Below are 13599 nucleotides of genomic sequence, written 5' to 3'. Positions count from 1 at the left end.
GAGGAAGAAGAAGGCGCCATATCCCTGCCCCAGATACCCGTACCAATGTGGACACAGGGTACTGAACTATCTGGCTAGAGTCAATAATGAAGATGGCGAGGAGGCATACTCACGCAGCCTGGCCCTTTATCTTCGTGCCCTTTCCTGTGAGCTGAGGCTCCGTATTCGAGGATATTTTCAGATCCTGCTTGATGCAAGCACACACCCCAATACCCCATATGAGTTATTTGAATATCTGGAGAGGTGGCAGCTTTCACCCAGAAATCTAATGCACCTTAGACACCCCACACACATGCTTGCTCAAGCAGGCTCTGAGGATCCTCAAAAACATGGGCCTACACCTCACCCCCTTCCGCCCCCTACCCAACCTTTCCAACAGCAGCCACATATGTCTGGCTCTAGCCAACCTCACCAATATGGCCACTTGTTCCCACCCAGTGTTGGAGGCTGGTCCCAACCTGGTTGGGGACGACATGACTATATTGGTGGGTATGAGACACGGGCCTACCTGACCCAACAAGAGGCCTCTCTCCAGTATCACTCTGGCCAGTACCAAGCACAATCACAGGAGGCAGTACACTACCCACATCATGGGCAACAGTATGCCCCCACACAAGGCGATGGCCAAGTTGGGCAAAGTAGCCAGCAGCAAACACAGGCTGGTCTTCCGCCTTCTCCTTCCCCGACATACCAAAATTTTTAATATTGCCATTTTGTTATTGCCTAATGGTATTTTGTTTGTTTTACATGTCCAAAAATGTTAATTGTACCCAATTTTCACATCTGCACAAAGGCCAGTTTGGCCCATTGCCACATTTCTCATATGGCAATAATATGTTTTGCTTCAAAAAAAAAAAAAAGGCAAAAGTAAACATTTGTCTACTACATTTTACGTCTCTGTCTCAATTAAAAAAAATGATGTCAGCATACTAACTTACGCTTACCAGTGCAAATAAACAGCCATAGAATCATAAGGGGTTTAAATATATATATTTAGACAGACATAAACCAAAAAAATTATAACATAGACACAGCATGCTCTTGCCAAGAAGTTTCCCCCTCAGGTAACATAAAGTAATTTGTGAAAATATCACGCACTTTGAGCCCAGAGAGCGGTCTACGTTGAGGGTTGATAGGTGGTCTCACCCTACGCACATTGTCCGACCCACGCACAACACCAGCAGAGGAGGAACAATCATGTATCCTGGTGAAGTTATGAAGAACCACACAGGCTTTAACAACTTCATTAACATTTTGTTCACTCAGCTGAATGGCAGACTGGAGTACCCGCCATTTGGCACAAAGAATGCCAAAGGAACACTCCACCAGTCGCCGAGCACGTGATAGGCGCAAGTTAAAAATTCTGCGCCGGTGGTCCAGGTTGCGCCGGGGATATGGCCTCATGACATTGCGCATTAACTGAAACGCCTCATCTGCCGCAAGGACACAAGGGACTGATTCTTGAGTGGAGCCTGGTAGCTGGGGTGGTGGTGGTAGATCCAACTGGTTGGTGCGTAGCCGCTGACCCATAATGGAAGTATTGAAGACTCTAGAGTCTCCCGTCCTTCCATATGCCCCAATGTCAACAATTATAAACTTGTTTTGAGGGTCGGCCAGAGCCAAAAATACAACAGAAAAGTATTGTTTATAATTGCAGAATTGGGAGCCAGAGTTCGGCGGCTTACGCACCCGGATATGTTTGCCATCAAGGGCCGCAATACAATTAGGAAACTGGCATTCCTCCTCAAAGTCCCTTGATATCCTCAACCAGTCTTCCATCCTGGGCTGGGGCATGACGAGTTGATGTAGTCTTGACCATATTTCACTACATGTCGACCTGACTATGCCAGAAATGGTAGATCTTCCAATGAGAAACTCATGGTGGAGGGCGGCATAAGACAGGCCAGTGGACAGGAAGCTGAAGAACAACAGAAATGTAACATTTTAGAATGCACAGATTAACTAAAAACCAGGTACATACATACCAAACTTGTTAATAATTCAGATCTACTAACACACATATATTTGGTCGCACGACGACTAAGTGATATTCAGTACATATTACACATAACATTCTGGTCTGTAAGTTTAACCCCTTCACTACCAAGGGTGGTTTGCACGTTAACTCCCGGGCCAATTTTTACAATTCTGACCACTGTCCCTTTATGAGGTCATAACTCTGAAACGCTTCCATGGATCCCGGTGATTCTGAAATTGGTTTCTCATGACATATTGTACTTCATGTTAGTGGTAAAATTTCATTCAAATAACTTGCGTTTATTTGTGAAAAAAACGGAAATTTGGCAAACATTTTTAAAATTTTGCAATTTTCCAACTTTGAATTGTTATGCCCTTAAATTACAGAGATACAGCACACAAAAAAACTTGATAAGTAACATTTCCCACATGTTTACTTTACATCAGCACAATTTTGGAACCAAAATTTTTTTTTCTTAGGAAGTTATAAGGGTTAAAAGTTGACCAGCGATTTCTCATTTTTGCAACACCATTTTATTTTTACGGACCACATCACATTTGAAGCCACTTTGAGGGGTCTATATGATAGAAAATACCCAAAAGTGACACCATTCTAAAAACTGCACCCCTTAAGGTGCTCAAAACCACATTCAAGAAGTTTATTAACCCTTCAGGTGCGTCACAGGAATTTTTTTGAATATTTAAAAAAAATGAACATTTAACTTTTTTTCACAAAAAAAATACTTCAGGATCACTTTTTTTTATTTTACCAAGGGTAACAGGAGAAATTGGACTGCAATAGTTATTGTGCAGTTTCTCCTGAGTATGCTGATACTTGATATGTGGGGGGAACCACTGTTTCGGCACATGGCATGGCTCAGAATGGAAGGAGCGCCGTTTGACTTTTTCAATGCAAAATTGGCTGGAATTCAGATCGGACGTCATGTCACGTTTGGAGAACCCCTGATGTACCTAAACAGTGGAAACCCCCCACAAGTGACCCCATTTTGGAAACTAGACCCCCCAAGGACCTTATCAAGATGTGTGGTGAGAACTTTGAACCCCCAAGGGCTTCACAGAAGTTTATAACGTACAGCAGTAAAATTAAAAAATCATATTTTTTCCACAAAAATTATCTTTTCACCCCCAATTTTTATTTTCCCAAGGGTAACAGGACCCTAAAAGATATTGTACAATTTGTCCTGAGTACACTGATACCCCATATGTGGGTGTAAACGACTATTTGGGCGCATGGCAGAGCTCAGAAGGGAAGCAGCGCCATTTGACTTTTTTGGCTGGAATTGAGATCGGACACCATGTCGCGTTTGGAAAGCCCCTGATGTACCAAAACAGTGAAAACCCCCCACAGTTGACACCATTTTGGAAACTAGACCCCCCAAGGAACTTATCTAGATGTGTGTTGAGCACTTTGAACCCCCCAGTGCTTCACAGAAGTTTATAACGCCCGGGCGTGAAAAAAAAAAATTGTATTTTTTCCACAAACATGATCTTTTAGTCACCAATTTTTTTATTTACCCAAGGGTACCAGGAGAAATTTGACCCCAAAAGTTGTTGTCCAATTTGTCCTGAGTATGCTGATACCCCATATGTGGGAGAAAACTACTGTATGGGCACATGTCGGGGCTCGGAAGGGAAGTAGTGACGTTTTGGAATGCAGACTTTGATGGAATGGTCTGCGGGTGTCATGTTGCATTTGGAGAGCCCTTGATGTACCTAAACAGTAGAAACCCCCCACAAGTGACCCCATTTTGGAAACTAGACCCCCTAAGGAACTTATCTAAATGTGTGGTGAGCACGTTGAACCCCCAGTGCTTCACAGAAGTTTATAACGACCGGGCATGAAAATAAAAAAATCGTATTTTTTCAACAAACATGATCTTTTAGTCCTCATTTTTTTATTTTCCCAAGGGTAACAGGAGAAATTGGACCCCAAAAGTTGTTGTCCAATTTGTCCTGAGTACGCTGATACCCCATATGTGGGAGAAAACTACTGTATGGGAACACGTCGGGGCTCAGGAGGGAAGTAGTGACGTTTTGGAATGCAGACTTTGATGGATTGGTCTGCGGGTGTCATGTGCGTTTGGGGAGCCCCTGATGTACCTAAACTATTGAAACTCCCCACAAGTGAACCCATTTTGGAACCTAGACACCCCACGGAACTTATCTAGATGTGTGGTGAGCACTTTGAACCCCCCCAGTGCTTCACAGAAGTTTATAACGCCTGGGCGTGAAAATAAAAAAAACATTTTTTTCACAATAATGATATTTTTGCCCCCAATTTTTTATTTTCCTAAGAGTAACAGGAGAAATTGGACCCCAAAAGTTGTTTTGCAATTTGTCCTGAGTAGGCTGATACCCCATATGTGGGGGTAAACCACTTTTTGTGTGCATGGCAGAGCTTGGAAGGGAAGGAGCACCATTTGACTTTTTCAACGCAGAATTGGCTGGAATTGACATCAGACGCCATGTTGCATTTGGAGAGCACCTGATGTGCCCAAACAGTGGAAACCCCCCAATTCTAACTCCAACCCTAACCCCAACACACCCCTAACCCTACTTTCAGCCCTAACTCTAGCCCTAACCTTAGCCCTAACCCTAGCCCTAATGGAAAAATGAAAATAAATACTGTCATGGTCCAGTCCGGAGTTTATCTTCTGCTGTCTTCACTCCGGACTGGTCATGCGGGGGTTAGTCTCCTCAGCCTCATTCTGGAGCTAGCTGGGCTATTTCAATCCCTCACAGCCTGCTGACCAGTGTTAGTGATAGCTCAAGCTTGCAGTTTAGAGCCGCTGACCCTTGTACCCTGGTGATCCTCCTGCCTTTGACTGATATTCACGTGTATGACCCGGACTGATTTCTGACCCCATCTCTTGGTATTCGTCTCTGATGTTACGTTCCCTCCCTGGCATCTGACTCCCTGGCTTGTACCCCGACCACGTATTTCATCTCACGTTTTGGACCCCGCGCTCATGTTCTGGCTTTCTGACTCGGTTCGTCTGACTATTCTCTCTCGTTACCTGTGGCACCTGTGCTGTAGCTCAGGGTTGCTGCTCTTAGTGTGTAACCTCTCTTCCCTCACCAACTCCCCCTGGTGGAGGTTTCACTACATTATCACTAACCACACATTTAAACGGGATTTTGCATTTTTTTTTCTTTGGCCATGGATCTGCTGCATAACTTGGCAGATCAAGTGTCCAGTTTGACGCAGATGGCGCAGGACTTTTCTGTGAATCATCAGTCCCTTGTCATGTCTCAGACCCACTTACAGAGAGAACTGACTGAGACTATTAAGACCATGCAGGGAAACACCTCTCATATTGTTTGTCCGCCAGGTGACTCTGTAGATGTTATTTTTCACTCTCCTGAACCCTCAGTTAAACTTCCTGACACATTTTCTGGCGAAAAAGATAAATTTCATATATTCAAGGAGAGTTGTAAATTATGGTTTTCTCTTAGACCCCGATCGTCTGGGGATGAGACTCAGCGGGTGGGGATTGTTATCTCCTTACTTAGGGAGGGTCCCCAATCCTGGGCTTTTTCGTTGCCCCCTACTGCCCCTGAACAGATGTCGGTAGATAGGTTCTTTGAGGTCCTAGGACTTATCTATGACGAACCGGACTGTGTTAGGGTGGCAGAGGACACTATTTTGGGTCTGGGGCAAGGGAAGCACTCAGCCGAATGGTACAGTTCCGAATTCCGTTGATGGTCCACTGAGGTGTCCTGGGACGACTCTGCACTGAGATGTCTGTTCAGGAAGGGACTGTCGGATTGCTTGAAGGACGCTCTGGCTCTCCATCCACCTCCCAGTTCATTGGAGGAGGCTATAAGTCAGGCTATCCGTATGGATCGGAGACTGCGGGAAAGAGGTGTTACTCAGCGAGGGTTTCCGTTTTTCCCTGCTAACCCTGATGTTTTGCTTCCATCTGAACCTATGGAGGTGGGAGCCACCAACCCCCAGGAGAAAGAGAGGAGACGGCGACGTGATGGAAAATTTTGTTTTTACTGCGGAGATCCTGGACATTGGAAAAAAGACTGCCCCTCCTGTCCTCCGACTAACAAGCGGCTGAGTCTGGGTGATAATCGTGGAGGTCACCCAGACTCTCAGGTACCTTTTTCTTCCTTTTCAAGAGTACTGCTAAAGGTGGAACTTGGTGTTGAGAACGGCTTTTTCCATACTTCGGCTCTTGTAGACTGTGGGTCATCCCTGAACCTGATTGACTCTAAGCTGGTGGCTCGCTGTAGATTAGGGACAGTTAGGTTGGGGACTCCCTTAAAAATTGTGGCTATTGATTCTACACCTCTCACTAAGGATGGTCTCCATTTCAGTTCTAAAGAATTTACCCTCAGGGTGGGGGCCCTACACCAGGAGCGCATGTCATGCTTTGTTTTGGATAACCTCCCTGCTGGCCTGGTGTTAGGGTTTCCCTGGTTGCAACGGCATAACCCAGTTATTGACTGGGGGTCCCGGGATATTGTTAAATGGGGACCTGGGTGTTCTGAAAATTGTCTTGCTACTGTGTCTATGTCATCCGTCAACCTGGAGGGTATTCCGGATTACCTAAAGGGTTTTAAGGATGTGTTCTCCGAAAAGGAGGCTGAGGTTCTACCACCACACCGCCCATTCGATTGTGCCGTGGATCTTGTTCCCGGTGCCAAATTGCCCAAAGCCCGGCTGTACAATCTCTCCGGCCCTGAGCGGGCTGCTATGAAGGAGTATATCTCTGAGAGCCTCCGTAAAGGGCATATACGGTCATCTGTCTCTCCCGTGGCAGCGGGGTTCTTTTTTGTAAAAAAGAAGGATGGTGGTTTGCGCCCATGCCTCGATTTTCGAGAACTGAATAAAATAACCATAAGAAACGCTTACCCTCTCCCACTGATACCTGATTTGTACAATCAATTGTCGGGGGCCAGGTGGTTCTCTAAGTTGGACCTCAGGGGAGCATACAATCTCATCCGTATGCGGGAGGGGAATGAAAGGAAAACTGCGTTTCTCACCTCTGAGGGTCTGTTTGAAAATTTGGTTATGCCCTTCGGTTTGACTACTGCACCAGCGGTATTCCAGAATTTCATTAACCATGTTTTTTCTGATCTTATTGGACGTTTTGTAGTTGTTTATCTTGACGATATACTTATATATTCTTCTGATAGACAAAGTCATATGGGTCATCTTCATGTGGTTCTCCAGAGGCTCAGGGAGAACTCACTCTTTGCCAAATTGGAGAAGTGTTCATTTTTTACTCAAGTAGTGTCCTTTCTAGGGGTCATCCTGTCCGCTGAGGGGTTTCGTATGGACCCTAGGAAGGTACAGGCCATTGTGGATTGGGTGCAACCCAGAGATCTCAAGGGTCTTCAGCGATTTCTGGGTTTCGCCAATTATTACAGAAAATTCATCAAGGGGTTCTCTCAAGTGGTCAAACCCCTCACTGATCTCACCCAAAAGGGAGCGGATCTTAAAAACTGGTCAGCTCCAGCTGTGGCGGCGTTTTCTTTGTTAAAAGAACGTTTCATGACTGCTCCGGTACTGGTGCAACCTGACTTGTCTAAACCATTCATCGAAGAAGTGGATACATCTGAGGTTGGAGTGGGGGCTGTGTTGTCCCAGGGGCCCACCACATTAACAAACTTAAGACCCTGTGCCTTCTTTTCTAAAAAATTTTCCTCTGCTGAAAGGAATTATGATGTGGGTAACCGAGAGTTGTTGGCCATTAAATTGGCTTTTGAAGAATGGAGGCATTTTTTGGAGCGGGCTGTCCATCGTATCACCGTCATTACAGATTACAAGAATCTGTCTTACATCGAATCCGCCAAACGTCTGACTCCGAGACAGGCAAGGTGGTCACTTTTTTTTTCCCGATTTCAGTTTTCCATCACTTTCAGACCAGGTTCCAAGAATGTGAAGGCGGATGCCTTGTCTCGCAGCCTAGATCCGGTATCGCCTCCGGAGCCTCCTTCCTCCATTCTTCAGCGCGGGGTGGTGGTGGCTTTGGTGTCCCAGAGATTGGAGCAGGAGATTCGTGAGGCCCAATCTCTTGCTCCCCCGTCCATACCTGAAAATAAGCTCCTTGTGCCTGTCCAGTATCGGTTAAGGGTGCTTCGGGAGTTCCACGACTCAGCTTTGATTGGGCATCCAGGAATCTCGGCCACTCGTAAAGCCATCACTAGGCTGTTCTGGTGGTCCTCGTTGACTTCTGACTTCACTGGTTTTGTGTCCTCCTGTGAAACTTGTGCCAGCGCTAAAGCCTCCCACAACCGGCCGGCCGGGGAATTGGTGCCACTGCCAATTCCGGATAGACCGTGGACTCACCTGTCCATGGATTTTATCACCAATCTCCCACCCTCTAATGGCAAAACCGTGATCTGGGTAGTTGTGGATAGGTTCAGTAAACAAGCACATTTTGTACCCTTAACGGGCCTTCCTAATGCTGAGACTCTATCTAAGCTATTCATTGAGCATGTGATTCGGTTGCATTGTGTGCCTGTCAGTGTGGTGTCTGATAGAGGGGTGCAATTTGTGTCAAAATTCTGGAGAGCTTTTTGTAAAAGGCTGGGCATCAGTCTGACCTTTTCATCGGCCTACCATCCCGAGACCAATGGTCAGAGTGAAAGGACCAATCAGTCTTTAGAGCAGATCCTGCGGTGTCTTGTCACATCCAGACAGGATGATTGGTGCTCTGTGATACCGATGGCGGAATTCGCCTTCAATAACCGTGTCAATCAGTCTACTGGTACTTCTTTCTCCTGCAACTATGGGTTTCACCCTCATTTTGGTGAATTCTCCGGACTAGATTCGGAGTGTCCAGGGGCTGATTCAGCCTTTTTGCGGTTGGAGGAGGTTTGGAGAGAGGTTCAGAGAAACATTGGGGAGGCTCAGGGCAAATATAAGTTTTTTGCGGATAAACGACGCTCGGTGGGGCCGACTTATCAGGTGGGGGATAAGGTATGGTTATTGACCATAAACATAAGGCTGAGAATTCCCTCTGCTAAGTTGGGTCCCAAGTTTATTGGTCCATATGAGATCCTAGAGGTGATTAATCCTGTGGTTTTTCGTCTGCGGTTGCCTCCGTCATTACGGATTCCTAATGTGTTCCATAAAGCGCTTCTGAAGCCGTCGGTGCCTTCCTCTGACGAGTCTCCCTCTCACCCGCCACCTGTTATGGTAGATGGGCAGACCGAGTACGAGGTGGAACAAGTGGTGGATTCTCGCATGCTCCGTCGTTCACTTCAGTACTTGGTCCATTGGAAAGGATACGGTCCTGAGGATCGGTCATGGGTGCCGGCGCGTTCGGTCCATGCGGATCGGTTGGTCCGGGCCTTTCACGCTCGTCATCCAGGGAAGCCTGGGGGTCCAGTGGCCCCCCATTGAGAGGGGGGTACTGTCATGGTCCAGTCCGGAGTTTATCTTCTGCTGTCTTCACTCCGGACTGGTCATGCGGGGGTTAATCTCCTCAGCCTCGTTCTGGAGCTAGCTGGGCAATTTCAATCCCTCACAGCCTGCTGACCAGTGTTAGTGATAGCTCAAGCTATCTCTGCTGTTACGTTCCCTCTCTGGCATCTGACTCCCTGGCTTGTACCCCGACCACGTATTTCGTCTCACGTTTTGGACCCCGTGCTCATGTTCTGGCTTTCTGACTCTCGGCTTTGGTATTTTGACTACGTGTATTGCTGCTCCTTCTGGTACATCTGCTCCTGCTAGTTTCTGACTCGGTTCGTCTGACTATTCTCTCTCGTTACCTGTGGCACCTGTGCTGTAGCTCAGGGTTGCTGCTCTTAGTGTGTAACCTCTCTTCCCTCACCAGCTCCCCCTGGTGGAGGTTTCATTACAAATACAATTTCTTTTAATTTTATTATTTTTCCCTAACTAAGGGGGTGATAACGGGGGGGTTTGATTTACTATTTATGGCGGTTTTTATGTTTGGCAGCTGTTGCACGCTAAAAGTCGCTTTTTATTGTAAAAATAGTTTTTGCATCACCACATATTGAAAGCTATAATTTTTTCATATTTTGACCCACCGAGTCATGTGAGGTCTTATTTTTTGCGGGACAAGTTGACGTTTTTATTGGCATCATTTTTGGGGACGTGATATCTTTTGATCGCTTTTTATTCTGATTTTTGAGACGCAGAATGAACAAAAACCAGCGTTTCATGAATTTCTTTTGGGGGGTGCGTTTACACCGTTCCGCCTGCGGTAAAATTGATAAAGCGCTTTTATTCTTCGGGTCAGTATGGTTACATCGATACCTCATTAGGTCTTTTTTTAAGTTTTGGCGCTTTTATGCAATGAAAGCAATTTTATATAAAAAATAATTATTTTGCATCGCTTTATTCTGCGAGCTATAACTTTTTTATTTTTTTGCTGATGATGCTGTATGGCAGCTTGTTTTTTGTGGGACAAGATGACATTTTCAGCGATACCATGTATATTTATATGCGTCTTTTTGATCGCGCATTATTGCACTTTTTGTTCAGCAGTATGATAATAAATCATTATTTCTTGCTTCGTTTTTTATTTTTATTTTTTAAGGAGTTCGCTAAAGGGCTTAACTAATGGGATAGTTTTATAGGGCGGGTCATTATGGACGCGGCGATACCAAATATGTGTACTTTTATTGTTTTTTGTTTTTTTTATTTCCAAAAAATGAATTAATTTGGGAATATTTTTTTTTTTCATTTATTTAGCGATTTTTAAAAAAATTATTTTTACACTTTTTTTTTCTTTTTTTAACTTTATTACATTGTCCCAGGTGGGACATCACTGTCCTGTGACAGATCGCTGATCTGTCACATCACAGATCACTGTGACAGATCGCTGATCTGACACAGGCACTGCACAAGGCTTCCTCATGCCTGCGCTTTGCAGGCACTGAGGAAGCCAGCTCCCTGCAGGCCCCCTGAAGGTCCCCGTCGCCATCTTGCATCCGGGGACCTGCAGGGAAAGAGACCTCCGCAGCAGCGCTGTACATTGCGCTGCTGTGGGTAGCTCAGGGAAGCACGGAGGGAGCCCCCTCCCTGCCGATGCTTCCCTTTAACCCCCGGTACACCGCGATCATGTTTGATCGCGGTGTGCAAGGGGTTAATGTGTCGGGGGCGGTCCGTGACCGCCCCTGACACATTGTGCCGGGTGTCAGCTGTGATAATCAGCTGACACCTGGCCGCGATCAGCGGCGCTCAACACGTGGGCGCCGCTGATCGCTATGACGTAATATTCCGTCCATGGGAATTAGGTCCAGGGTCACATGGACGGAATATTACGTCCATTGTAGGAAAGGGGTTAAATATATCTGGAATAAGATGAGGGCATTAAACTTAGTCTAAGAAGCAAAAAATACATACTTTGGGCAACACATCATGAACATAGAGAATGTGGTTGTGCAGTACATACCGTAATGTGAGTAGAAGTCGCTCCTCTGCAGATATAGCTTTGCGCATCCTTGTGGCCTGAAAGGTTATCCCAGGGCGCACTGTCTCCAAGAGTAGATCAAATGTTGCAAGGCTCATGCGACAGTATTGGTAGAATTTTTCCGGATGCTCCCGCAGAGAAGAGTAGAGGCGGTGAAAATGACCTCTTGTGAGTCGTTGCCTCAAAAGTGGATGGACCCACATGCGACTCCTCCTCCGCGGATCCACTATCACTGGGTATGGTTGACCAAAGCGGCGTGACAAAAGCCAGTTGAAGAGAACCTGCTCAGTTGTGTTGAAACTCAGACTGTCTGCCATGTTGCACATACAACAGCAACACACCTAGTCAAGGCAAGGTCACAAATGGACAGAATGGAGGCAGCCACCTGTTCCTGAGCCAATAAATAGGGAGCAGGCTAATGATTTAAATAGTTAGCAGGCCTCAAAACCGTTAAATGTCCATTTTGCAAGCCTGCAAGAAAATCTCGCCATACGGATGCCATACGGATTACATACGGATTACATACGGATGCTGACATGCGCAAAATACGCGACCACACCTTGCTTACGGATGACATACGGAGCACTATTTAGGGGTCATTCATCCGTATTACGCATGTAAACTACGGACCGTATTTTGCGTCGGTTAGTGTGACCCCGGCCTATTAGTTATGTTATACAGCAGTGTATACTGACAATTGTTCATTTTGCCTTTCTACCCAGTTTACTAGGTTTTTGACATCACGTGATTAAAAACAGACTAGCTGTATTCTTCTAAGCTCTATGTAGAAACAGGAAGTCTATTTTGCCTGCATGAGTCATAATTAAAACTACAATTCTACATCACTGCAAAGTCTCTTGCAGAAGAGTAAGTTGAAGACAGGGTGAAGATTCATTTTTTTTGTATAATTTAGTTAATTATCATGGCTCGGAATGACTCTGCAATTTGTTAAATTCGTCTGATCTAGAGTTAATGCAAATTGTCACTATAAAAACTAAAGCAGCAAACTTTATGAAAACCAAATTTTGTGCCAATCTCTTCTTTTAGAAAGACTATCCTGTCATTGATAAAATATACCAGAAATGTCTGATAGATGCATATCCATAATCTATCTCAAGAACTTGGCCCCAACTTGCTCTTACAAATATAGAGGATGCTTTTTTGTTTTCCACTCTGTTGACCAGATTACTTAGGAACAGACCTAGTGTGTCTCAGCTAGGAAATTGAACAATTACATAAAAAAAATCTAAGATTAAAAATGACATACAGTAGTATCACATCTGCTAAAGAGGCCAAAAAACAACAACTTTAATTTAGATGTTTAAATTTAGAAAATATTTTTGGGAGTTTCTAACCCAATAAATAAGATACAAGTGACAACTCTGGCTCTGGTGGGTACTATTAAAATTATGGAATACAAATGTGAAAATAAACTAAAAAAAATACAAAACATATGTTGTGTCTTTAAATAGTGGTGTCCTCTAATGTGTGCAATAAAGGATAAACATTGCATAAACATAGCAATCCGAAGTTACAGCTTGACCTTAAGATTCACAATGAAAAATGGAAATCAACTTACTGTAGCAATGCCAATTTTTTGATTGGGTCCCACTCCTCCATCAACTGCTCGTATAATTAAGATGTATTCTGACTTAGTTTCCCGATCTAGTAGAGTTGTTGTAGTGATTTCTCCTGTAAGTGAAGATATAAATTAAAAATCAATATTAAATTGACCAGAAAATTGGGCTTAGCAATGCAGTATACATACTCTTTTCCTGACATCTATGCCAAATCCCAGTGAAAGACCGTTTCATAGATTAATAAAAAATATTTCATTTTTTACCTTAGTCTAAAATATGTCAAAATTATCTAACAGGCTTATGACTGCAAAATATAACTAGATAATAAGTAATTACAAAAATACTAAATCTATATATGTAAAAATGAATATATGTGTGTATGTATGTGTGTATTGTCCACGCCCACTCCACAAAGCCCCACCCAATCACTAAGCATCTTTCATTTCACCAGAGCTATTTAAAAGAAGCTGAGCTGTGATTGGTTGCTATGACCAACAGTTTTCCCACTCCACGACAACACCTCAGCAGACACTGACTGGGTGGGAGAAATCTTGCATCCCTAGGAACATAAGCTCCTAACCACTGTCTGCTGCCCAGAAAGGAGCAGAGAACACATGACATAA

The 13599-nt window shown here is 44.7% G+C and overlaps 1 protein-coding gene and 1 long non-coding RNA gene across 3 annotated transcripts in view; one reads left to right on the top strand and one right to left on the bottom strand.

The window, feature by feature from the left end:
• The window catches only part of CDH23 (cadherin related 23), a 1761581-nt gene that overhangs the window by 558459 nt on the left and 1189523 nt on the right, over nucleotides 1-13599 (bottom strand). For both annotated transcript variants that reach the window (XM_073574902.1, XM_073574903.1), the window contains exon 20: nucleotides 12976-13088. In XM_073574902.1, coding sequence (XP_073431003.1) covers nucleotides 12976-13088 — 113 coding nt within the window. The remainder of the gene's footprint in view (nucleotides 1-12975; nucleotides 13089-13599) is intronic.
• The window catches only part of LOC141088721 (uncharacterized), a 400341-nt gene that overhangs the window by 181693 nt on the left and 205049 nt on the right, over nucleotides 1-13599 (top strand). The gene's annotated exons all lie outside the window — the stretch shown is intronic.

This window comes from Dendrobates tinctorius, unplaced genomic scaffold, assembly GCF_039654945.1.
Source record: "Dendrobates tinctorius isolate UK_male_01 unplaced genomic scaffold, ASM3965494v1 ptg000040l, whole genome shotgun sequence".
Taxonomy (NCBI): domain Eukaryota; kingdom Metazoa; phylum Chordata; class Amphibia; order Anura; family Dendrobatidae; genus Dendrobates; species Dendrobates tinctorius.
The sequence above is the reverse complement of the archived record's forward strand: the minus strand, read 5'-3'. Positions and strand labels throughout refer to the sequence as shown.